Genomic DNA, 24477 nt, shown 5'->3' with positions numbered 1-24477 from the left:
AGGATTCTGTGCACTTACTTCCTGAAAATGGGAGCCCCTCATATGCTGTTTCTGTCTGTGCTCACACTAAATTTTATCAGAAACCAATTTCTAGAGAACCAATTCCTAAAAGTCTGCACACACCTATTACTGTAACAACTGTATCATCAATAGTTTTCATAACCCAGTTCTAAACTCGCTTCTAAAATTCCTCATTTGGATTTGGCTGCTGCACTTTCATAATGTAGAACTTCGTGACTGTTGGTTTTTTCACTCTGGCTGAGAAGTTTCATTTTCTGGGACATTACCAGTGAACATTTAGCTCTGGTCCTTAACACGTCTTCCTTATTTCTACCTACAGGTCCTAACATTTCTTCATGGTTATCAGTTAACTCTGGAGTTCTTTCTTCTTCCAGCACAATGAGGCATGTTGTGACACAAGGTCTCTGTGCCCAAGATTCTGAGGGATGTCATTCCAGTACAGCACGCTGCTCCAGCTCAAAGCAGGAGTTTCTCAGCATTACTGCTCAGCCTGCAGCCTCTGGTCATGTTGGAAACGACAGCCCCGTGCATTCACTTGAGGTGCTCCTACTCCATTCCTCCCTCACATTCCTAGAAGCACAATGAGACAAGACAGCTCTTTGTGGCTCTTTGTACCATTCTCAGTCTCATTGAAGTTTAAGGTGCCTAATGCAGAAAAGTTTGTTTTGAAGGCTGCATCTGCTCTCCGATTGAATGAACAAAGCAAACTGGCTGCAAAATCCAGTATGTAAAATCCACAAGTCAGCTCTCCTCCTGTCCCATGCAGAAACCTCACAGTTTGGACGCGTGCCGCTCTGTCCCAGACCATCCCAAGATCTTGGCTGCTGTTTTTTCTCTTGGAGGAGTGGGAAGCACACCCTCCTGCCCTCCTCAGGCTCCACCCCTTGCAGTGCAGTTTTAAGTAGGACGGAGCTTTTCAGAGATTGTAACAGAGATGTGGAAAACATAAAAACAGAGCGGTCTGGGAAGCCAATCAGCAGCAGAAAACAAGAGAGGAAAAGCCAAAAAAGGTATGTGCTACTCTGTACCCATTTCAAAAACTGCATTTTCTGTTTTTGACATGATTGGCATTATCATGCTTTCAATAAATTCTACTAAAATACCATGGCAGTTAATCAACTGAGCTATTGCCTTTCAGTTTCTGGAGACATACGATGCTGGATGAGACTTCTAGCTTCCAGTTGCTTCAAGCCTCAGCAGTTCCAGTAAAAAGGCAAACAGCCTCAGGCTGCAACAGCAGGGAGTTCTCCTGGTTCTCTAGGTTACTGAGGGGTAAACAGAAGAGGGAGCTACTTTCAATCACTACCAATGACTTTTTGTTTGACCTTTTAAGCTGTATTTAAAAAGAAAAAAAAATTGAGGTGTTATGCCATATCTGTAAGATTGTACTAAGAGAGTGAGTATTGCTCAGCTTGTTAACAAATTATAGTGGAAGTGTGTAATTTAAAGCATTACTGATAATGATGCTTCAGCAAAACCAATACATCTGCAGTGTTCTTTAGGTCAATGCAAGGTCTGTGTCTGCTTAAGAGAACTTTACCAGAAAGCACACTGCTGGCAGGTTTCCACTTGGAGTTTTGTAAACACAGTATTTTTCAAACAGCTACGTGGTTTCAGTGTGATAGGCTTATCACTCAGAACATTCCAATCTACTGGCATATACTGTACCTTTCTCAAGACTGAAAAGTATCTGCTAAAATGTGTTAACAGTTTTCCATGTATAGCAGGACACCAATCATCCATGGTTGGAAAGGCATAGGAGAAGGGAAGAAGAAAAGAAAGGGTGTAGCACCATAATATAAACCAGCTGGAACAGGAAAAAAACAGAAAGGAAAAAAAGGATGCAGTAGAGCAAAAGACTGCAGGCCATTTACACATATTAGACCATCTGCATTTTTGTGACATGAGAATGAGATAAGAAATGCCATTTTGGCCAGCAAAGGAAAGAACATGTATTGCTTAGATTCACCAACAACATTTCCACGTACCCAGGACTGACGCTGCTGTGAAGATGTCCCCTGATGCTCACAATGTGTTCTCTGTCCAGTGAGCACTCAAAACCAGGCAGCACTCAAACAATATTTCTTAGCCTCAGTGAAAGAAACCATCTGCCTCCTTTGTTAGGAAACAAACTGGGTGAAGAGAACCGAGTTCAAGACTGTGACATATCCATCCCCTGCAGTCAGAAGCTACAGAATCCCAAATTCATGCTTCTGCCAAGAAACTTCCCATTCAAAGCCAATACTTGTATGTATTTTGCAACAATAACATGAAATACAGCAGGATCACAGTATCCAAACGTCCTACCTGTAATTATTTGTAACCAGATCTTTGCAGGAATTTTTCCAGGGAAGAAGTTAATTTCTAATGAGGGAAGAAGCAGATTTTCAAAGCAAATGAGATGAGTGGAGGCAAAGATCCGTATTCACAACTAGACTGAATTGCAGAGAGCTGCAGAGAAAAAAAGTGGATTTTAATGTAAAAAGCATTCTCATTATTTAAACTTGAAGCTTTGAAAGTCGTTTATGCTGTAAAACATCCTTTTCAACAGTTTATTTTTTCTTTTACCTCCACAGACAACTTGAGCTCTGGAGGTGATGTGGAAAACACTCAGAATGAAAGGCAAGCTCCTAAGTCTCCTTCTGCTGGTGGGAGCAATCAAGACTGCCCAGTGCCAGGTAAGAGGGTGACACATCAAGTCATGTTCTTGCCATCCAGACACTTAACCTAGTTTTCAGCAGCTCTTCTTACCACTGGCTCCAGCTGTATGTATCAGACAAAGGAAGGATCCAGTTCTACTGCTAGAAATGAGGAAGAAGAATAATTGGCTGCAGGATATGCATCCGTACCTTTCTGCTCCTTCCTCCCAGTCCACTTTCAGTATTTAAATATGATGGGCAGCAAGTGAAAGTCTCTCACTGAAGGATCACACTTCATTGCACACGCATCCAGTCCATGCTGAGCTCTTGTTATGACTAATCTTATTAACACAATGCTCTGAAAAATGAAAGTTAATCAAAGTACTCACAGGGGAACTGCAAGCAAAAGCTGCCGAGCAAAAACAAGCTTGTTCACATTTACACATTCGCAAATTATTTTCATGGATCTCCTGCAAAGAGCAGAAAGCTGACAAGCTTTAGTTAGCAGTTGGAGTGCTCCACCAGCACATAAATACTTCACAAATGATGCAAGTACAACACACCGAGTTCACATCACTCAAGTGACGAGCAGTAACCTGATAATCTGTGCTAATTAAATTATTTGCTGTTTTTCAGTACCCATGTTGAAATACTTAACACAGTTCTCACTGTTTCCTTGATTTTCAAGACCTCGAGAAGAGGTGTGGCTTCTTGAAGGCACTTGTTCTCTCAGTTTGCTTAAGAGAGCAGTTACTCACAGAATTCACCTCCTCTGTTTGCAGGGCTTGCACATGCGTTACAAACGGGGAGCCAGATCTAGAGGTAAGCCAGGCAAACTACTCTGCATGACCCAGAGGCTTTAAAAACAGGGAAGAGGAAAGGAAATGACACTGAAGGAATGGAGCCTGAAAGTTGTTTTCCATGGCTGAGGGGCAACCCTGAGAACAGCAGATTCGGAAGACAAAATAGTGGAGTATTACCATCCACACCTGAAAGAGCAATGTTTTCTCTCTCTGTTCTTCAGAGTCATAATGAGGATGATCATTAGCAGAACAGAACATTCAGCAGCATAACAGCGACAGAGATGTGATAACTTGGGTCTGGGAATAAGAAAGAGTGGCCTGTTAGATTGATTTATCCCTTTGTGGATACTTTTTAGCCTGGCAAGAGAGTTATTTTGCTCAGCAAGGTCTTTTCCATGAATCTCTAAAGGAGGCTTCCCTTTCTCCAATTACAGCTATTTGCACAGACTATTCATCTGGACAAATATACCAGCACAGGGGGAGCTGGCTGAGACTCTCAGGGAGCAGAGTGGAATATTGTAGGTGTGACAGTGGTCGGAGTTACTGCCACACTGTGCCCATCAGAGGTGAGTATGAAGAAGAAAAAGAATGGAAAGGGTGGGAGATGATAAATATCCATCTAATCATCCTAAAGAAAAACTCCATTGTCAGGGAAGGAGTTATCACACAAAATTTGGCTTGAAATGAAAGCATCATTGTACGCTGACTCAGACAGAATTAAGGAGGAATGGGCAAGAGGCTGAGAAAAGCTTATGATACTGTTAATGGAGAGAATGGAGCAAAGGAAGAGTCTAACACTGCATACACATGTTAGGGGAAAGTAGAACAGGCTAAAGGAGACTGACAGGAGGAGGACAGGTGGGCATGTTGCCAGCTGCTTACTTCTGTGAATTTAAATAATGTCCTGGCTTTTGCTTATTCCACAGCCTGCACTAGAAATAAATGCTACAACGGCGGCCAGTGTTCACAGGCATATTACTCACCACAGCTCTTTATCTGCCTCTGTCACCATGGTTTCTCTGGGAAGCAGTGTGAAATAGGTAAGCATGCTGCTCCAGTTACTGTGAACGACGCTGCTGGCTTTAGCTATGCAGTGCAGAAGGATTATGCACTCAGAAACTGCTGCTGCACAGGGGTCTCTCCACTAAGTTGCCTCTTTTTGTGGTACAGCTAATGCTTCAAACAACTTTAGAAAAGGACACATGGGTTTCTCTGGGTCTCATGAGGCCTCAGGTGGAATACTGCATCCAGATGTGGGCCCCCAGCACTATAATGGTGTAGAACTGTTGGAGTGAGTCCAGAGGAGGGACCACAAAGATGATCAGAGGGCTGGAGCACCTCCCTAAAAATACAAGATAAGAGCATTGAGCTTGTTCAGCCTGGAGAAGAGGAGGCTCCATGGACACCTCATTACAGCCTTTCAGTACTTCATAGCAGCTTCCAGTACTAACAGGAGGGAGACAGACTTTTTATACTAATAGCAATAGGACAAGGCAGAATGGTTTTAAACTAACAGAGAGGAGATTTAGATTAGATATTAGGGGGATATTTTTCACTCAGAGAGTGGTGAGGTGCTGGAATAGGTTGCCTAGAGAAAGTGTGGATGCCCCATCAATGGAGATATTTAAGGCCAAGCTGTATGAGGCCTGTGCAGCCTGATCAAGTGCTTGATTTAGTGGCTGACAACCCTGCCCACATCAGTGGGCCTGGAACTAGATAATTTTTAAGGTCCCTTCCAACTCAAGCTACTCTATGATTCTCTGGCATCTTGATAAAATACTAATTTTTGAAGACAAAGACATTTGTGTATATGTAGAACTTGCTTGGAATGATGTTTCACTGACTTAGAGACAAGTCAGAGGAAACAGAATTTGTGATGCTGTTTTTTGTTCCCTCTCGCTCAGATACTGAAGTTAAGTGCTACAAAAATGCTGGAGTAACATACAGGGGTACGTGGAGTGTAACAGAGAGTGGGGCTGAATGCCTGAACTGGAATATCAATGGCTTGATGGACCGTAAATACAGCGGCCGAAGAAAGGATGCTGCTGAGCTGGGATTGGGCAATCACAACTATTGCAGGTGAGGGACTGAGAACACACTAAAGCTGTAAGAATCTGATTATTCTGAGAGCTTAGGGCAAAAAAGGCTATTTGCAACAGCCTACTACCAATTGTAGAACACTATGAATAGGTGCAAACATGGTGCAGTCCAAGAGCAGCAACTGATAGATTTCTGTTTCTGAATCATCTAAGAGAGGATGTTTGGTAGACTACAAAATGCATGCCTCTCTCACTTCATAGCCTTTCCCTTGTGCCCATTGCTGCCTTCTTAGTGTTAAAAACCCCCTTTGCAAGCCAGTTTCTTATCACGTTTGCCTGCAGATCTAGACACTCCTCAGAACTCTACAATGTAGTACTTCATGCACACGATCTAAACTGCACAAACAAGCTATCTGCTCTTGCTACTGGCTGTCTCATCCTCACCTCCATGCTTTTATAATTAAAATAAGAATACAGATGACTTCTGCAGGTTCACTTCATCCTTTCACTGCTAAGCACAATCAAGTTACTGAACTAGATGGCACAGATGAGATTAGTAATTATAGCTTTGTAACGATGCATAATGTCATAACTCTTTCAGAAACCCAGATGAGGATTCCAGACCTTGGTGCTATGTCTACAAAGGGGGAAAGTACACCTGGGAACACTGCAGTGTGCCCTCCTGTTCAAAAGGTACATGCAGGAGTGCAGAGAATGGGCTTTAGATAAATAGCAAGTCATGGCAGCTCTAAGAGTTCTCCGTAGCCTTGTGAAAATTAATGGTTAAGATATTCTCACGTTAAATCATGTTTAAGGTTTTAATATTTATTACAGAGCCTGAGATAAGTATAGCCAATATACACAAGCCTTGACAGAAATCACAATTGGAACAGCTGATGGTTCACGTGCAGCATTTAACATGCAGCTTTCTTATTTAAGCTGGAAACATCAATTGCAAAACTGGAAGAGGCACAGATTACCGAGGTAGTCACAGTGTTACCAGTTCTGGAGCCACCTGTTTGAGGTGGAATTCTCAAATCATTGTCAGCAAGTTATATACTGCTTGGAGAAGAGATGCTTACCAGCTAGGCCTTGGCAGTCACAATTTCTGCAGGTATGTATTCAGTAAAGCAATGAACTGAAAAACAAGTTTCCTTGTGGTAAAGTTGAGGCAGGGTCCAGTTGTTTACATGAGTTATCAAAGCAGAGTAGGGATGCTACGGCTGGGAATCAAACTCACTGCCTATGGTCATTTGCATTCCACTTGGTCTGCCTCCACTTCTTTAACACCACAGTCCATAAATGAAAATGTAACATGGCCTTGTGCCCCGTGTCTTTAAAAAGATCAAAAAGAATACACTCAGAACCCCATCTGCCGTCCTTAAGTGTCTCCTTCTCCCTAAACTCTGCAGATCTGGTGATACAAGTTTTTCTTCTCCTTCCTGTACTGCAGGAATCCTGACAATGACAGCAAGCCCTGGTGCCACGTACTGAAAGGAAAACAGCTCACATGGGAGTACTGCGATGTGCCTACTTGCTGTAAGGATCCTAACACTCCTGATTCTTCTCTTTCTCCACAGCATTACTGTACTGCATGTTGCAAGCCTCTTATAGTAAAACAAGAGATGAGGAAAAGCTCCTTAGGATATAAAGGGATTCTATGCCTCAGCTGTCACAGAAATACCTCCTCTGCCAGATGAGATGATCACAGAACGAGGAAATAGGAAAGACAGGGTTTCTTTACTGTGTTTTTTCAAATCAGTACAAGTTTCCTAGGAAACAGGAATGAGTCAGATACCGAACAGTTCATGTCAGGCTGCCTCAGTATGCACTGACAACCAACAGACTCTCGACCCTGGCTCGCTGCAGGAGTCCCTGAACAAAAAACCTATTTCTGTGTTTGTCATCTACAGCCAGCTGTGGTCTTCGGCAGCACAGAGCGCGCCAGTACCGGATTAAAGTTGGCTCCTATGCAGACATTGAAGCTCACCCGTGGCAAGCTGCCATCTTTGTGAAGTATCGCCGAGCACCCGGAGAACATTTCCTCTGCGGAGGAATTCTGATCAGTTCCTGCTGGGTTTTGTCAGCTGCTCACTGTTTTGAGGAAGGGTGAGTTGAGGATTTGGTACTTTTTGGGAAATCATGATATTTAAAAAAAAAAAAAAAAGTCTGGAAAATTGAAGCATCCTGTATTAGCCTTACTGGAAGAGTGAAAGACTTGAAAAAGACATTTACTCCACTAAGCCATTCTACAGTAACGAAGTACAGTTAAATGTGATCAGTACTACAGACAGGCATTTGCTGGACAAACTAGTTAGCACTGAGGTACCACAGCAGAATATCAAACAGCTAAAGAACAAAGCTGTCAGCACAGAATGCAGAGCCATCTAATAGCAAGAGGAGCTTTGCCATGGTGGCTCTAAGCAATTAGTGCAAGAACTAAAGCAAACAGAACATCTGAGATCAAACTGCCTGATTGATGAAGTAGTAGTAACACTAAAATAAGGGAAGCTCCAACAGCACATCTTCAAAGTAAGGTTCTACTCCAGTTAACAATGGAAGAAAGTAAATACGCTTTCATTTTTAAAGCTTTAGTACTCATCAGCTGAAGATTGTGCTGGGCAGGACTTCTCGAGCAACTCCAGAGGAGAAGGAACAAAAGTTTCAGGTGAAGAACTACATTGTACATGAGAGATACGACTCAGAGAGTTACAACAATGATATTGGTAAGGATTTCTTTTTGATGGGTTGTGATTTGCTAAAGCTTGATGTTAGTCAAGTGGTGATTCTTGTTCTTTTTCCCACCCCACTGTTCAGCTTTGCTGCAGTTGAACTCAGACACAGAAGACTGTGCTATTGAAACAGATACTGTTCGAGCAGCCTGCCTCCCAACACCAGACCTGCAGCTGCCTGACTGGACTGAATGTGAGATCTCTGGTTATGGTAGAAATGAAGAATGTAAGTAGAAGATGCCAAATGATGTGTAATTAGAAGTAGAATGTAATTAGAAGTAGAATGTAAGTAGAAGATGCCGAAGACGTGACCAAATCTAGGTCCTCTGCCCCAAAGAATTCAAGCCTTTAGCACTGTTTAATCTGTGACTCCTGAATTACTTCATGGAATTATATTTGCACCCCAAAATACACCTGTATGTGGAACATACATAAGAACAAGTTTGGGTTTATTTCATTCATCTGAGATCTGTCAGCTGCCTTGGTTAGCAGAGTTTTCCTTGAAACTCTAACAGTAGAAACACAGAAAATGGCACAGTGAATAAGACAAAGTTTGTCAGTGAAGGCTCCCACATTTCTGCTGTACTATTTATTGTATTTAATTATTAACTTAGAGATTGTCATTCTCACAGAAATCCATTTCTGTCAAGATTTAATATACCATGCAGTTGTGGGTAGTTGCATTAATCAAAAACATACACTGACTGTACAGCAATTAGCAAAAAAATAATAATCTAAGGGTGTAAAAGTCCTGGATATATATTAAAAGGTCAGCCAAATTAATCAGAACACTTCAATTGGGCAGTACCTACAAAAGTCATGAAGTCCAACTGCCTGGCTGCTTCAGGGCTAACCAAAAGTTCAATCGCAGCATTCTGATTATGCCCTCAATACCTTGTGAACTCTGACAGGCCTGCAGTATCAACCCCCTCACCAGGAATGGTTTTGAAACAGAGCTACTTTAAAAACCAGAGCCAAGAAAAAGCCTGGAGTAAAACCTGTCTGGAAGTACATCTAGACTAACCTGTGAAGCATCCATTGTAACAAGGACAAATCATGATTTGAGCTATTAAGGCTTTTGGAACAGACTTAGCATACAATTTGAACAGACAAGCCTATCACAAAATGTTTTACAAGAGCTAAAGCTAGTCCTTAGCTTTTTCCATAGAGAGAACAGTTAGCTCTTTCAGAGCAAAAGGACAGTGCAATTGTAATTTAAAACCAGACTGAAAAACAGCCCTGCCAATTTTCAGCTTCGTGCAGTTGCAGCTATGCAGAAGAATAAAACCAACATACAAGGCAGAAATAAATCAATTCCATTCCAAGATAACATGAGTGTGCATTCCTATCTAGTTATTCAGTATTTGGTACAAGACATCTGTTTTTAACTAACCCAAATCTAATACAGGATCCCTTTTCATACATGTAGTGATTATTAGATGCACTTCATTTACATTGATGTCACTCATGCAAAGACAACCCCCTAAGACACCTAGCAATTTGCACCCTGTAAAAATCTCTAACTTCTAAGCTTGCTGAAGCAGCAAAATTGTCTTTCAACTGTATTTAAATTGTTCTCAGTGGCAAAGCAGAACCTCCATAATTTAAAAAAGACTCCTGGCAAGGAAATATTAGCTTTGCCACCCTCCTCTCCTGCCACTAGTTACTGTATTCTCCCAAACTGCAGAAACCAAACTGCAAAGTTATATAAAATGTTTTTTCTGTATTCATATATATTCACATCCCTTTCAGTTTCTCCCTTTTATTCAGAGCACCTGAAGGAAGGCCACGTCAGACTATTTCCAGCCAGTCGATGCACCACAAAGCATCTACACAACAGGACAGTTACAGACAATATGTTATGTGCAGGAGACACAAGGCACCTTGATGATGCTTGTAAGGTAAACCCAGTTTTATCCCTTTTTTTTTTTCCCCCCTAGGTCTATTCTTGATAATTAACTAAACAGAAATTTTCATAAAAGGCATTTAAAGAAGTCCTGCATCTGACTACATGGAAATTCTAGAGAACTTTCGTTTAACAGAACTTATCTGTTGGGTTTTCTTTTGTAATTCCCTCTCCATCTTTTCCTCATAATTAGGAATGCAAGCTACATTCAGTCAAGCAAACCAGAATACAGACTGAAAATTGTAAATACAGGAAATACCACAAAACTGAACAGGAAACCCCACCTCAGCAGTTTCCTATTATTTTCTATTCTGTGAGCAAGCATACCTAAATAAAAATCAGCACCTTTCCAGTTTCACTATCTGTTCAATAATCACACGTTACTCACGATAGCATAAAGCAGCCTGGAGCTTGAACAGATGTTTCTTGTCTCGTTGTTAACAAAAATGCCTCATGTTTCATACATGTGTGCTATACAAGGGTAGACACCTTAGTTTTAGACTGCTTGGGGTCTCTCCTCTGATACGAGAGGAGCACTAAAGAATTCTGTCTAAAACACAGAAGGTACTTATGTGAAAGTGCTGTTACTGAGAGCACTGGAAGCATGGTGTCCTGATTTGTCACAGAGTATTTAAGGAGACATGAGAGATGGCATCTAGTGTACCGTTACAGCCACTGAATAGGGAAACAACACAAAACATACACTCAAAAAAAGGAGGTTCTTACTAACCTGGTACTTTTCTGCAGGGTGACTCTGGAGGGCCTTTGGTCTGCATGAAGGACGACCGCATGCATCTAATAGGAATCATCAGCTGGGGAATTGGCTGCGGCCGCAAAGACACACCTGGTGTTTATACAAACGTGAACCGTTATCTCAGCTGGATTCAGAACAACATGAAATCCTGAGCAAGAAAGTAACTATCCACAACCCCACGAGTGTGCCCTTACAACCTGCTCTGAGGTGTTTTAAGGATACTGACAGGACATCCTACCTGTCCAGATGCTTATGACTTTCAGTGGAAGACACACTGCTGTGTGTGGTACAGGCAGTTTCTCAGTACTCCACGTTTCTCACTGCAGGTTATCACAGCTCTTGCTCTTTCCCTTTGCATCTCTAAGTTTTCTCCTTCCATCAAATCACACGGGCAGAACTAAAACTAGATTTTGGCTTGCAAAATGTGAGCTATAGAGGTGAACTTAAGGCAACTGAGACCGATTTTACTTCCTGATACTTTCATCTCCCTCTTTAGATCACCAAGACTCAAGAGACACACAGACACGTGTCTTCTCTAACATGGCCCTAGGGCATACCTAAAAACAATTTCCTTTGTGAAATATGTTCATTATTCAAATTTACTCCCACAAACCCCTTCCTCACCCCTCCTCTTTAGAGGAATATTCTTTTCTAGCTTTTAAGCCACGAGACAAATACCTCCCTACAAACAACGGGCGAGACCAGAAAGTCTCACAACTCATATGAAAAAACATCCTTAAAAAAAGAGGTGCAATGGAAATACAGATACTTTCTTACTCAAAATACACCTGCCTGCAGCAAGGTGAATCAAAGAAGGGTTGAGCTTGAGCCTTTACTCTACATAGATTTCTTCTGGCTTGGGTTATTGCCATTTGGGTCTCACATAGCAAAAATAACACACTGTGCACTGTCCCCTTCAGAAAACACACTGCTGTAACACTTGTGTGTGGGGGCAGAAGAGGGGAGAATAAGTTTTTCAATGTACTTTTCTTTACAATTCCAAAGGTGTGCTTTTTTGGTTTTGTTGTTGTTGAAATACCATGCAGGTATTTTAAGTTATTCTGTACTTGTCTGGCTTAACAGTAAAGTTTCCACCACTGTAAGAAGAACCAACAGGTCTAAACTTGTCCAGCAAAACAATAATCCACACTTAGCTCCACTGAATTTACAACTGCAGTCTTCGTAACACAGTATTAACAATGGATTTGTAAATAAAAATGCTAATTCTTATTTGGATGCATATTAGAATAATTCTGGTTAGGATTAAGCTCTGTCCTTATGATGTTTTACTCTGGTTATTTAAGCTGGTTTCCGACTCCAATAGAAATAACAAATGTTTAGGCATGTGCTGCTTACTTCCTTATCAATGTACCACTTGCTTTTTCAGTTTGGAACAAATTTATTAGCAGAGACTAAGCTTAAGCTATCTGAACAAAACCAGAATGGCATGCTTGTTAGGACACTCTGTTCTTGCTGTTGCTTTTCCTCCCTACAGGAGCCAAATATATAAACAAATAAATAATAGGTAAAAATTGTAACACAGTCTTACCTGTCACAGAATCAACACTCACTTTCTGACTACATAATTTCCATGCATTACCATCCATTGCAAAAGCAAAAGGATAAGTCTAACTGCAGCCTCTTCAAGTGCTTGCTAGGCATACATCTATCTAAAAGTAAAGATCATATCACACAAAGGCTGCATTTATCCTTTATCAGAAAACAGGATGAGTTTAACAATGACATCACAAAACAGAATCTTGGTAATTAACACTAAGCAAACATTACTTGCACTCCAATTGCCATGCAATACATTGCAATGCAATGCTAAGTGGTGTCAGTGTACTTCCTAACAGTTAAGGTTCTTTAACAGATGCCCTCTAAAACTTCAGCTGTGTATCTTGTAAAGCCCACACAAACCACTCTGAAATGACACAGGTGAGAAGTAGAAATTAATTTTATTTATGCTTTTGTTGAAGTTTATGTTTGCAATGAACATGCTCCCAATCTGAGGTCACCTGCTGTGGCATTCATCAGTTGCACTTGGAAAATGCAATTCCAAAAGCAAAATGCCACTCATCCACTGCTAGTTTCCATCACAGGAAAAACAGAGAGCACATTATTCTTTATTTGGGGTCATGCTGTTCTGTTCACAAGCATGGACTACACATGCTGGATTGCACAGCCACCTGATAAATGCTGTAATCACATGTACAGCAGTTTACGAACCAGTCCTGTCATCAGGAAATTAACACATTGGCATCTAGTGGCCAAAGAGCACACTGCAAACAATACAAAACTGTTAATATGTCTCTCATTTCGTATTCAAGCTTTACAGAGAGATGCAGCACAGACTGGGATGGGCCTATGTAGCAACAACTCTTGCAGAAGAGATAGTCTCAGTGAGAAATCAGGCTTGAACCCACCAATTATCACAGCAGCTAATTGAGACTGGAACTGGAATGAAGTACAGTCAGGAATATTACAATGGTACCAGGACATAATTATTTGAGATAATGACACCAGTGAGCAGGGAAACAGCAGTATCACCTTCATTTGTAATAGGGAGGCAGAAAGAAAAAGAGATTCCAACATGCTACAGAATAGTGACCATCATCACTTTGCTGCAGTTTCAATTTAGAAGGGCTTCCATCAGAGTGCTACATCTCCACAAAAATTCTTCCCCTGCCTCTGCCCCAAAGAAACTTGGAAAAAATTACCTCTAAATACTGAGGACATAAGAATAGAAACAAACTACATTCAGATATCACCGCCCATTGGTTACAAGCTAAGTGCTGCAGTCAGCTCTCCACAGGATTTCATATTAAGATCTGAGGGAGTTCCAGCCTATCCCAAAATCTTTAAGATACTTAATGACCAAGACAGACTAAGAAATATTAAGGAAAAGAGTTCAATTCTTCCACTTCCTCCCTCTGCATTACCTCCCCCAAACTCGTGCTTCTTAAAATCCCATCCTGGTTGAGACAATTTACTTCTCCACTTCTTTCAGCCCCTTCAAAGGACAAAGGCCAGCCAATTTCACTGCTGCCAAAAGCTACAGCTCTCCAACCTCACATCCAATGATGGAGAAGGGCCAATGCCAGACCATCACTCTGCAGTTGAACTCCGTGGAAATGGAACTTCACATCACGTACAAAGGGATAAAACACAGCCAAAATATAAGAAACAGCAGTTGGAAAAACAATCCCTAGAATTTCCTTTAAGACAGAATGATGAAGGTGATACAAACTCAGATATCTGACTTGCTGGTCCCAAGGGATCTGAAATCCTCTCCCATCTGCCAGAGCTGCAAATACTTCAGGCTCAGCTAAAGATGAGATAGTTTCAGGTCAACCCTATTTTTCCCTCCTCCCTGGCACATAAGCACTGGCTATCCTGCTCATGCTACCAAAGGAAAGGGAGTAACCCTAAATAGACAGACCAGGGAGAAGCTGTTATCCAGCAGCTAGGGACAGGAGAAACAAGAAGGTGTTTTTCCTCACTCTCAGGATCCTCTAGGTTCGGACTTGGAACTTGCCAGCTTTGGTCATGTATTTGATCCCCTTGAAGGGCTTGTACTTCTCCCCATACATATCCAAGCGATTCACTTTCAGTCCTAAAAACAAATAAAGACAGAATAAAACTGACTGTTGCCACAAATACAGCAGATGGAGGGATCAAGGAAAAGAAGACCATACTAGAAAGGCAGACAGAATCATTCTTACAAACACAACCATAGTCTGAAATTATTTATGGGGTCGTAAAAAAATGCAAGAGGATGTAGATAGGCCGTTCCACAGAACAGAGAGAAAAACCCAAAAAATCCATTGAACTTTTGCTTAAGCATACAATTCTTTGTCAGAATGTGCTTCAGAAGGCCTGCAGAGCTACATCAGCTGTGCAGAGTGAGCACTGGCAGAGCAGAAAACATTCAGCTTCTTTACCTGACGGTCACTTACCAGATATAGCCAGCTGCTGAATTTTAAACTGCAGGTTAATAGTGGGGTTTTCATCTGGTTTCGATGTCCCAGCTTGCAGATTCATGCTACCCTTCAGGCTTGGCAGTTTCTGGGGGTTTATCTTCCCCACATCCCACGTGAGCAACTTCAAGTAACAGCAAATATAGCAGGTAAGCAGAAATACCACCATTTAAGCAGTAATACTCTCTAAAGAAGAGCTCTGTTGTAATGCCAACTTTTCTTGTTTCTCCATGAAAAAAGTTCTTTGTCTCAGTGTAATGCTGTAATGTGATGCAAAGTACAGCAATAATAGTGAGATGGCAAAGTCCTAGGCTGCAGCAAAAGAGAACAAGCCCAAACGAAGCAGCTGTGGATGCAGAAACAAATGGAAATTTGCTAACCTTTGGAAAGCCTCAGGCAGGCTGGGATTTCCAGCCAGATACCCTTACCTCCACTGCCAACCCTTAAATGAGGGCTGGAAGCAGTGGATCCTGGCTCTAGCCCTTCCAGTCCCTCAGGTGCATTGCACTGCATGCAGCTGAGCTTCCCTGGGTTGGCCCTGCCTTCCCACCAGGTGTTTCAAACTGTGACTTAGCATTTCCACTACACTCAGTATCTTCCTTTACATACTGGATACCCATTCCTCGATCAAGTCCAGAGTCCTGCACTTTACATACAGCAAACACTTAGGGAGAACAAAGACAGCTGCTCCTTATCTTTCCAGTGATGTTTCTCAAAAGCATATTGTGAATAGCATTCCCACTATTTGTGCCATGAGTTCTACTTCCTATGGGTAAGACTGACATAATTAATGCAGAATCACCTCCCTTCCATGTGGCTGAAGCAGTGTTGCCCCATGCTCTACTATGGATAAACCTTACAGCTTGCAGAAAGAAAAAAAAAGAAAAGAATCCTGGTGCATGTGTTGGGGAGAGGAATCCAAACCCACTAACAAACACAAATCCTCAGTGCTCACATAGGATTCAATGTTGGCAGGCAGTATGAAGCATGACAATCAGATAAGCAGAAATTTGTAAACCTTTCACTAGACTCGTGCCTCATTGTACAACACCAATCCTTGACTTCCTGCACACATCCAGAACTACAATCCATTCCCAGCTATCTGCCGTGTGGCTGAAGACAACAGGAGGTGTGCAAGTGTTCAAGAAACAGGAGTATATTAAGTTCACATCCCAAGAAAAGATACTGCCTTCATGGCATCAACATTCAAAGAAATGTTCTCTTAAGCATGAGCACTTCAACTTCATTTGCTGAAAGGATAAAATTAAACAAACAAAAATCTAATTTCTCTCACCTTTGTAACTGGATCAAAGATGTGTGTGCCCTGAGAGGGTGTGAGGCTCATATTCAAGACCCCTTTTGGCATCTGGCTGGTAACCATCACTCCCTCTATAGTCTTCCCCATAGTTTGCTTTGGTCCCACTGTGATTTCAAAGCGTCCCAGTGAGCTGCTATCACGGAAATTGATGTTGTGTTTAACATACACAGGAATTGCCACAAGACTGGAATAAAGAGAACAGAGTTCTTGTCTTAACTTTTCACCTTCGTTTTCGGTTTTCACTGTTGCCAGTAAAAAAAAATACAAGGAAGGACTGCAGGAAACGTGATCTTCTTAAAGGAGAAGGACATCCCAGTCTTATTAATCCAAGAGCAAATTCAGAATGCTGTCCTGAAGCCTTAATTACTTTTTCTTTTTTAAACCAAACTTTCCATATCGTAGTTTTCTACATCCTCCAAGACAAGTGAAGACATTCAGTGTAATGGAAGAAACGAGCAATACACAGCAGAATCTTCTTACATGTCATCATCAAGCTAGAAAGCAGCCCCAAACAGTGCAGCAGCACTTCAACTGCCTGCTTTCAAATTGTTTTTTTCCCCTTGCTCCTTTTCACTGACTTAAGTCTGATAAGGTTTAACAAAATGCTTTAGCATCTGTAATCTCAACTATCATCAGCCTGCTTTCAGAATTCCTAGTTCTATTAAGAAAGACATCAGAAAGAAAAAAGATCAGGATTATCAGACTGTTTTATCTTAAAGTTCTTTATAAATACAGGTAATTGTTTACTCAATACTGCCTAATTCATTCCCACTCTAGTTTGTTCACCTACTTGCTACTTGCTTTTGAAAAAACACAGCCTGACTAGAAATGAAAGCCAAAAAATCACTGCTCCAAACAATGAGACACATGTTTTAAAAAGCACAAGTTACCACGCACTCCTACTTCACTTGGCACAGCAAGCCACCTAACCTTTAAAAGCAAATTTCTTCTTATTGTTCCCCCAGCCCTTCCTTCTTTCTAGTCAGGAAGACCCAAATTCCACAGCTTGCATCTCCAAATTCAACACTTACTTCTGAGCACTGACGTGGTAAGACAGCAAGCGAAAATTCCCGTCAGGTGGAATGAAGGAGAGAATCCTCTCTGACTCCCAGCGCTTAAAACGCACACATGGATGAAAACTGACATCATCCAATAACCGAGGGTTCTGAAATAAATGAAAGGCTAATGAAGGCAGTGCTAGCTGAAGTAACTGCTTGAATTCTTCTCTGCAATTTTCTGTCTGTGAAGGGCCCACCATTTGATACTTCCCCATCTGAACACATCTACACTGAGGATGCTAAGTTAGCTGATTACATCTGTGCATAGGTACTCAATATTCTTAGTCCTATTCAGACTGGATATCAGAGGAAAATCCCTTTACTGTGGTCAAACGGTGGAACTGGCTTCTTAGAAATGCTGTTGATGCCCTGTGCCTGCTAGCATCTGAGATGCACTTGGATAACAGCCTCAGGAACATGCTTTAGCTTTTGCTTATCCCTAAAGGCTAAACTATTCTATTCTATTCTATCTTAGCAAATTCAGTCACGTCAAACAATTACATTGATGCACCTTCATAAAAACATACCTCGTTAGGATATTTGCCTAAACACCAAAGCTCAGAAACTTAAACACAAGCAGTAGTTTTAATAAAGAACCTGAAAATAAAACCTTTAGGCTCAAAGTGGTTGAAGTTCATTGTGAGTTTCCATCGTCAATTCTTTGTATTTGATATACATAAAGTCTGACCTACTGGAAACCATCACTGTAAACCAGGGATCTTAGTGGCATGGCTGAGAAATTCTTTTCAAAATATTTAAGTAGATATACATCCTCGAGCTTTACCATAAAGGAAAGGGTAAGATCTGGCATCCCAGTCAGCTTGACACAAGCATCAATTACTCCTTGGATTTCAGCAGTAATTGTAGAACCTACAACAATAAAAGCAAACACAGGAGGTCATACGAACCTTATTAAAATTCATCACAACATGAAAAAATTATTAATGAGGAAGAAGGGAAAGAAGTCTTTCAAGGAAAGACTGGATGTTGTGTTGAGGGACATGGTTTAGTAGGAGCTATTGGGAATAGGTGAACGGTTGGACTGGGTGATCTTTTAGGTCTTTTCCAACCTTGGTGATTCTATGATTCTATGATTCTATGAATTTAATATCTTTATGAAGAGTCACCACATCTTACATTGCCTGTTCAACATCTCACTTCCAAACGCTTCTAGAGAAGATGCAAACAAGAACCACTGACATCTACAGCGCCCACCCCAATGGGCAACAGCAGTAGCTCCCAACTAAGGGGACAGTCCTGCTGTCAGAATTTCTAGCCACCTTCTATTTTCCCTGCACAGAATTGTTTACAAGACCTTATGAACAGCCAGAGGAGAAGAACAAGTGAAAATTTTGATACTTCTCTAAAATTTTTGACTGAATGGCACCTACAGCTTTGCAACATTTCAAAGTAAGAAGAGGAACAAAACTTCCCACACTTACATGAAGGAGCACCTCTTTGGAAAACAAAAAATTATTACAAGTTGCCCTGGTCTTAGCAGAAAGCCATTTCCATACCTGATTTGTCAATTATTGCATCTATCTCCTCAATCACATCAAAATATGCCTCATTGTTGGTGTATTTCACACCAGTACGTCTCCAAGGCACCACTGATAGCTGTCCAGTAGGAAGCTGGTCACCCACATTAGTGCTTCCTGGAAGAAGAACAGTAATCACATCAACCACAGAACATAGTCAGTGTTCCAGAACAAGTTCCTGGCCTCATCTCACTAGACTGCAATTAATTTCCAAGAAACCTCTGTCTCTTTGTGGGAGAATTAATTATTCATTCTTTGTATTCTACAATCAGCATCTCCACATCCATAAGCACTAACGTGAGACTCCCAAATATCTGTGCTATGGTTTAGAAGGGTATGGAACAACAAACATTTTCTTCACCTATGTCTAGTTTGACTCGTGTAGGAATACTGCCACAAAGTCACAGCAGTTTATCTACTTTTAGTTTCCTCATACCTGTGATGGTGTTGACTACTGTTCGCAGGATAGTTGGAGGCTTTATCAGTTCTTTGAGAATATTAGATTCTGTTGCCAATGGAAAGCCATTGTCTAGCATCTCTTCCAGCACTTCGTAAACCACCACAACGTTGTCCTTGATCATCACCTCTGAACAGACACCAAAGTAATCCTGTGCAAAAGAAATAATTAATCTCTAGAGGAGACCATGAGTGACCATTCAGTTCATTTTCTCCCACAAATACATCAATCAAGCCTCTCCTTGCAGCAGGTGAAACAGCACTGACACATATTAGCAGAAGCACAACATACTGAACACTGCAACAAGAAGCACAACTCTAAGCATACCTCCACCTTTGCCCCAGAAAGCTGGCAATCACTGCATTGCTGCATACATCTATTTCCTTTCTATATCATGGGGTTCACTCTAATAGCCAAGAGTTTTCAACTGGCATTTGAAAGCAGCTCTGATGCAACTGGATAAGCAGCAACATTAACTAAAAATAAACAATTTCCTGAAGAATGTTTTGGCTTGAACACGAAACACAAGACTTCCATATCAATAGAAGTAACTCAGATTTTAACTGTAATAATGCTTTTACCTAGTTACTTTAATAGTGATGGCCTTCAAAACAAACAAAAACCACCACACTACAGAACAGTGGTTGGGAATCTGTGACAACATTATTTAGAAATTCCAATCAAAATGCTTTTCCACTCAAGCCATACCTGGCCAAATAGCTCAGCACAAGATGAGAATCAGCCTCAGGCAACCTAAAGCTAAAAGGTCTCACCAAAAGCAAGTCAAATCCACCCATACACACACCAAAAAAAAAAAAAACCAACAACCAAACAAGTTGCTTGGATTCAAACTCTGCGTATAAACAAAGAGTCAACCACGCTCTGAACTTGATGAAACATAATTCAGAGCCTGCTGTTGCATTCTGAGCAGTATTCGGAAGAAAAGTTCACATGATGCCCATCTGACCAGGCACTAATACTTCCTGCATTTCAGCTGATCACAAGACAATTCAAACCCAGACTATACAATCATGTTGCTGGCAGGCAGTAGAGAGATATGTTCTGCATTCTACATCCACCACCGACTCACAGTCGTGTCAGCAGAGAGGAAATGCAGTTGCTCTGAGGCAACTCCTATAGCTCACTTCTTTAGGTAACAAGGTACCCTTCCAAGACACACTGTGCTGTAAACGTGCAGGCAGACTGTCAGACTAAGGAACACAAATTGCAGAATTTCCTTTGAGAATTGCTGAGACTTGTGAAACCAACTTCAGTTGGGTCTCACAAGCGCAGCCCCTAGAAGATACAAGATTGCAAAACAGAAATGCAGTTCTTGATTGCTGAAAGCTCCTTCCTGTAAGCAAACATTTATCTCGAGTCCATCGTCAACCTGAGAAGTTAATTCCTAGCTACTGCAAGCAGTCAGAATCACAGAACGGGGTTGGAAGGGACCTCCAGGATCACGAATCTCCAACCCCCGGCCACAGGCAGGGCCACCAAACTCCCCATTTAATATAAAAAAGCACACACTCTAAATCCTTGCAGGCGTAGGATGTAAGTTAAGAGAGAGAAAAAAGAAAAAACTAATTGTCACAAACTCGAAAGACTCCCTTTTTTCTCCTATCACTGTCATCCTTTGCAACAGTGGTGATGTCAGGCTTCTCCTTTCCTAAGCTCCCAGCACCCACCAACAAACACCATCGCGTCCTTCCTCCACGTGAGCCAAACCTGGAAGGTGTCGACGACACGGTGCAGAAACTCAATGACGAACAGAGGAGGCACCTCCGTCTGGATAACGGCCACAAAGAAGATCTTGTGGCGGTACACGCTGAGCAGGTAGTGATGCGGGGTGGAGATGACCGGCGGTACGTTCTCCGCTTCTGAAGCCCTCTCCTGCGCCTCGAAGAAGTAATCGCAGACAGAACGGCTGACGACGCTCTTCCAGTGCTTCTCTAGGAAGATGTCCCCCGAGGCGTTAATCAGGAACAGGCTGTGGATCATGACTGCGCCGTCACACGGCAGGAAAGCCACCCACGGGGCGAGCTTTCGCAGCGAGAGCTCTAACGGAGCGACCCGAGAGCAGCCGAGCCCGATCAGCCGAGGAGAGGCGCGCTGGTGATGACGCACAGAGCGGCACGGCACGGCTTCCATTGGGGGAGCGCCGCACCGCGCAGCAGGGCACGTTCCGCCAGCAGGGGGCGCAGGGCACGCTGCGCCAGAATCACAGTACGGCCAGGGTTGGAGGGACCTCAAGGATCGCGGAGCTCCAACCCCCTGCCGCACGCAGGGCCACCAACCTCCACACTTCACAGCAGCCCAGGCTGCCCAGGGCCCCATCCAACCTGGCCTCCAACCCCTCCAGGGATGGACGGGGCATCACAGCCTCTCTGGGCAGCTGTTCCAGCACCTCACCACTCTCACAGCACACAACTTCCCCTGACATCCAACCTCCAGCTGCCCTCCCTCAACTTTAAACCATTTCCCCTTTTCCTGCTTTCATCTCCCCTTTCAAAGAATTGATTCCCCTCCTGTCTGCAGGCTGCCTTCAGGCACTGCAGGCTGCACTGAGGTCACCCTGCAGCCTTCTTTTCTCCATGCTGAACAAGCCCAGCTCCCTCAGCCTGTCTTCGTGGTGGAGGTGCCGCAGCCTCTGCTCATCTCTGCGGCTCCTCTGGACCCTCTCCAGCAGCTCCCTGTCCTTCTTGTCCTGGGGGCTCCAGCCCTGGACGCAGTGCTGCAGATGGAGCCTCACAGGAGCAGAGCAGAGGGGGACGATCGCCTCCCTGTCCCTGCTGTCCCCCCCCGCTGACAGAGCCCAGGACCCCATTTGCCTTCTGAGCTGTAATCACACACTGCTGGCTCATGTTCAGCTTTCCACCCATCAAGACCCCCAGGTCCTTCTCTGCAGAGCTGCTCTGAAGGACCACTCCTTCCCGTCTGTACAGATGCCTGGCATCCCTCTGGCCCAACTGCAAAATCTTGCACTGTGCTGTGCTGAACCTCATTAGGTTTCATCCAAGACCACCTTCCAAACCTGTTGAGGTTCCTCTGGATGGCACCCCACTGTGTCAACCACACCACTCAGCTTGGTGTCAGCAAACTTGCTGAGGATGCACCCAATTCCATCACCACTGTCATTGATAAAGACATTAAAGAGCACCTGTCCCAAGACAGACCCCTGGGTGATGCCACTTGTTATCGGCCTCCACCTGGACACAGAACCACAGACTCTGTCTGCAGCCTTTCCACCAATTCCTTATCCATCGAGTGGTCCACCCATCAAATCCACATCCTTCCAATTTGGAGATAAGGATGTGGTTGGGGACCATATCAAAGACCTTGCTCTAGTCCAGGTAAATGACATCGGCTGCGCCGCCACCTCTACCTGGTTGTGATCAATTGCTCCAATACAGGAAAAGAAAAGCAGCCTCTTCTGCTACACAAGAAGAACTGTGTGAGCATACAGCTCTTACTGCGTGGGAAGGAAGGAAGCCTACCGGTCAGGACTGCTGCAAAAGCACTGGCAGGCTCGGATCTGAGTCTGCTGCCACCTGTTCTTCACAGGGCTGTTTGAAGCTTATGTTAGATCTTGCTGTAACTACTCGTAGTTATTTCCCCCCAATTTCCCTGTTTTGTTGTAACTATTTCTCCCCAAAATGTGGCAGAGGTCAGGCTGTTCATGCCGACATCACATTTTCTTAATCCAGCATGCAAAAGGTTAACCGCTTTCACAAAAGCAAAAAGGAGAACTGACCTACTTACTGCCATTTACACTTCAGGTTTGTTTTCAAGTGAGTTTTTAAGCAAGATTTTTTTTTTTAAATGTCTAATCTGAAACACTCCAATGAACTACATATTTGAGAGCAACAAAGAGGTATATGTCATTTAATTATGGTGTTCTGTTCTAAATTTAAACAATTGTGCATGGTTTTAACATCATTGCTAAGAGGCTCTTGCTGTGCTATCAGAAATCATACAGGCATCATAGATAGAAAGCAGCAGCACACGGTTAAGTTGAACAACAGAAAGCCTTTATGCACTTGCCAGCTTCTCTGAGAAACTCAAACCATTCTGTTTCTAACCTAGAAATTAAACTCTACAGTCATGAGACACTTCTTATCAATATGAGTGTTCACTTGTCTCACAAAACACCAACCCGTTTTCCCTGTATCATACATACATTGGTTGAAAACCTCGATCTCTGGTTGCTTGTGCTTCTCATCAAAACTGTTGATAGTTCAATCAGTTCATGTTGTTATTTATTTTTTACAGTAATTTTGGTTTCTTTAATCATCAAGAACTTTACAGCCAATGCAAAAGACATCACAGCGTAATAAATTCTTTCTGCACAACCAAGGCGAAGGCTGCTGAGGGAAGAAGGGGAATATATTTCTGCTCACAATCTTATAGGCTTATGAAGAACTAATCATGAGAGACAGCTTGCCAAAAATCACTGGCCTTTGAGGAGTTGTCATGTACCTGGGATGCTAACCTGAACCTTAAACTTCTCCAAGAATTTTCCCATACCTTGCTGAGAAGAATTTAACATTGCACTGCTGCTTGCTGCTGCAGGAACGTGGCCTATCTGCTTCCAAACGCAAGGATCAGGAGCAGAAGCATCGTGTTTTGCTTTCAAAGTCAGCAAATGCTTTTCTCCACAACGGCTCAGAACTTTATATAAACTGAAATGTAAAGGAGAACACGGCAGAAGGTACAGCAAGAACAGAATTCCACGTTGCTGGTTCAGTTCCTGACAGCCTGAAAGCAACTCAGGTAAGGGGAGCTGAGTCCTCAGGGGCAAAAAATCAATGCTGAAAAAAAGTGCGCAGTTTGGCAACAGCTTTACCTTCGTAAAACAATCCCTTTCTTCTGCAGTTTGCCAAATATAAGAATTCTGATGATTCAGCTGTTAGCCGGTGCTGTGAGAATGAAACAGAGTAGACGAAAGCAAGCTGGGTTTTGTTCCTAAATTACTGAACAAGAAGTAATTCTGAAAGGTTGCCAGAAAAAAAAACTGTAAATTTGGAGACAGAACGGAGTCCAAAGGTGCACCTGTGTGGAATGCAGCTGGTTTGCAGGGCTACTTCATCACCGAACCCTGCCCGTGATGGGCAAGCTCTGCCACACTCACGTTATTCTCTGGAAATTACACTCATACCCCACTCGCAACATTTTCTTTTGTACCGAAAAAACCTAACAGCAGAAATCGAAGACGTCAGAAAGTCACTGAAA

The 24477-nt window shown here is 42.6% G+C and overlaps 2 protein-coding genes across 4 annotated transcripts; one reads left to right on the top strand and one right to left on the bottom strand.

Annotated features, from left to right (window-relative positions):
• The first annotated feature begins 647 nt into the window (after nucleotides 1-647).
• On the top strand, nucleotides 648-12124 carry PLAT (plasminogen activator, tissue type). Its single transcript, XM_042835192.1, has 14 exons — nucleotides 648-1031; nucleotides 2598-2699; nucleotides 3443-3482; nucleotides 3898-4029; nucleotides 4390-4503; nucleotides 5368-5542; nucleotides 6104-6195; nucleotides 6442-6616; nucleotides 6956-7041; nucleotides 7416-7611; nucleotides 8092-8228; nucleotides 8320-8460; nucleotides 9987-10135; nucleotides 10888-12124. The coding sequence occupies exons 2-14, from the start codon at nucleotides 2619-2621 to the stop codon at nucleotides 11044-11046; spliced, it is 1677 nt and encodes a 558-aa protein (XP_042691126.1). The 5' UTR covers nucleotides 648-1031; nucleotides 2598-2618; the 3' UTR covers nucleotides 11047-12124.
• AP3M2 (adaptor related protein complex 3 subunit mu 2) lies at nucleotides 2008-24145 on the bottom strand. 3 transcript variants are annotated; one of them, XR_006171533.1, is made up of 10 exons: nucleotides 20974-21352; nucleotides 19225-19396; nucleotides 18768-18905; nucleotides 18035-18120; nucleotides 17224-17357; nucleotides 16169-16376; nucleotides 14854-14998; nucleotides 14398-14510; nucleotides 10871-10984; nucleotides 2008-2822 (listed from the first exon to the last, which is right to left on the bottom strand). XR_006171533.1 is itself a non-coding variant. In XM_042835194.1 (9 exons), the coding sequence occupies exons 1-9, from the start codon at nucleotides 23792-23794 to the stop codon at nucleotides 14410-14412; spliced, it is 1230 nt and encodes a 409-aa protein (XP_042691128.1). In that variant the 5' UTR covers nucleotides 23795-24145; the 3' UTR covers nucleotides 12834-14409. The 3 variants fall into 3 exon arrangements, 2 of the variants coding, with proteins under 2 accessions (XP_042691128.1, XP_042691127.1); XM_042835194.1 differs by lacking the exons at nucleotides 2008-2822; nucleotides 10871-10984 and adding an exon at nucleotides 23773-24145 and having other exon boundaries at nucleotides 12834-14510; nucleotides 20974-21197; XM_042835193.1 differs by lacking the exons at nucleotides 2008-2822; nucleotides 10871-10984 and having other exon boundaries at nucleotides 12834-14510.
• Nucleotides 24146-24477: the final 332 nt, after the last annotated feature.

Source organism: Centrocercus urophasianus, unplaced genomic scaffold (assembly GCF_019232065.1).
Source record: "Centrocercus urophasianus isolate 14NV4802_14NV808 unplaced genomic scaffold, USGS_Curo_1.0 seq_50, whole genome shotgun sequence".
Lineage (NCBI taxonomy): Eukaryota > Metazoa > Chordata > Aves > Galliformes > Phasianidae > Centrocercus > Centrocercus urophasianus.
This window is presented reverse-complemented; position numbering and strand designations above follow the sequence as displayed.

What these genes read in the sequence shown, in the direction of transcription:
- AP3M2 (XM_042835193.1), bottom strand. Translation starts at nt 21,246, where the DNA reads ATGATCCACAGCCTGTTCCTGATTAACGCCTCGGGGGACATCTTCCTA. An exon ending in GTGTCGTCGACACCTTCCAG is followed by an intron (nt 19,397 to 20,973) that starts GTTTGGCTCACG and finishes TCTTTTGCACAG; the next exon opens with GATTACTTTGGTGTCTGTTC. An exon ending in TCTTTGATCCAGTTACAAAG is followed by an intron (nt 14,999 to 16,168) that starts GTGAGAGAAATT and finishes TGTTACTTGAAG; the next exon opens with TTGCTCACGTGGGATGTGGG.
- PLAT (XM_042835192.1), top strand. Translation starts at nt 2,619, where the DNA reads ATGTGGAAAACACTCAGAATGAAAGGCAAGCTCCTAAGTCTCCTTCTG. An exon ending in TGTGCCCTCCTGTTCAAAAG is followed by an intron (nt 6,196 to 6,441) that starts GTACATGCAGGA and finishes TTCTTATTTAAG; the next exon opens with CTGGAAACATCAATTGCAAA. An exon ending in ACCTTGATGATGCTTGTAAG is followed by an intron (nt 10,136 to 10,887) that starts GTAAACCCAGTT and finishes ACTTTTCTGCAG; the next exon opens with GGTGACTCTGGAGGGCCTTT.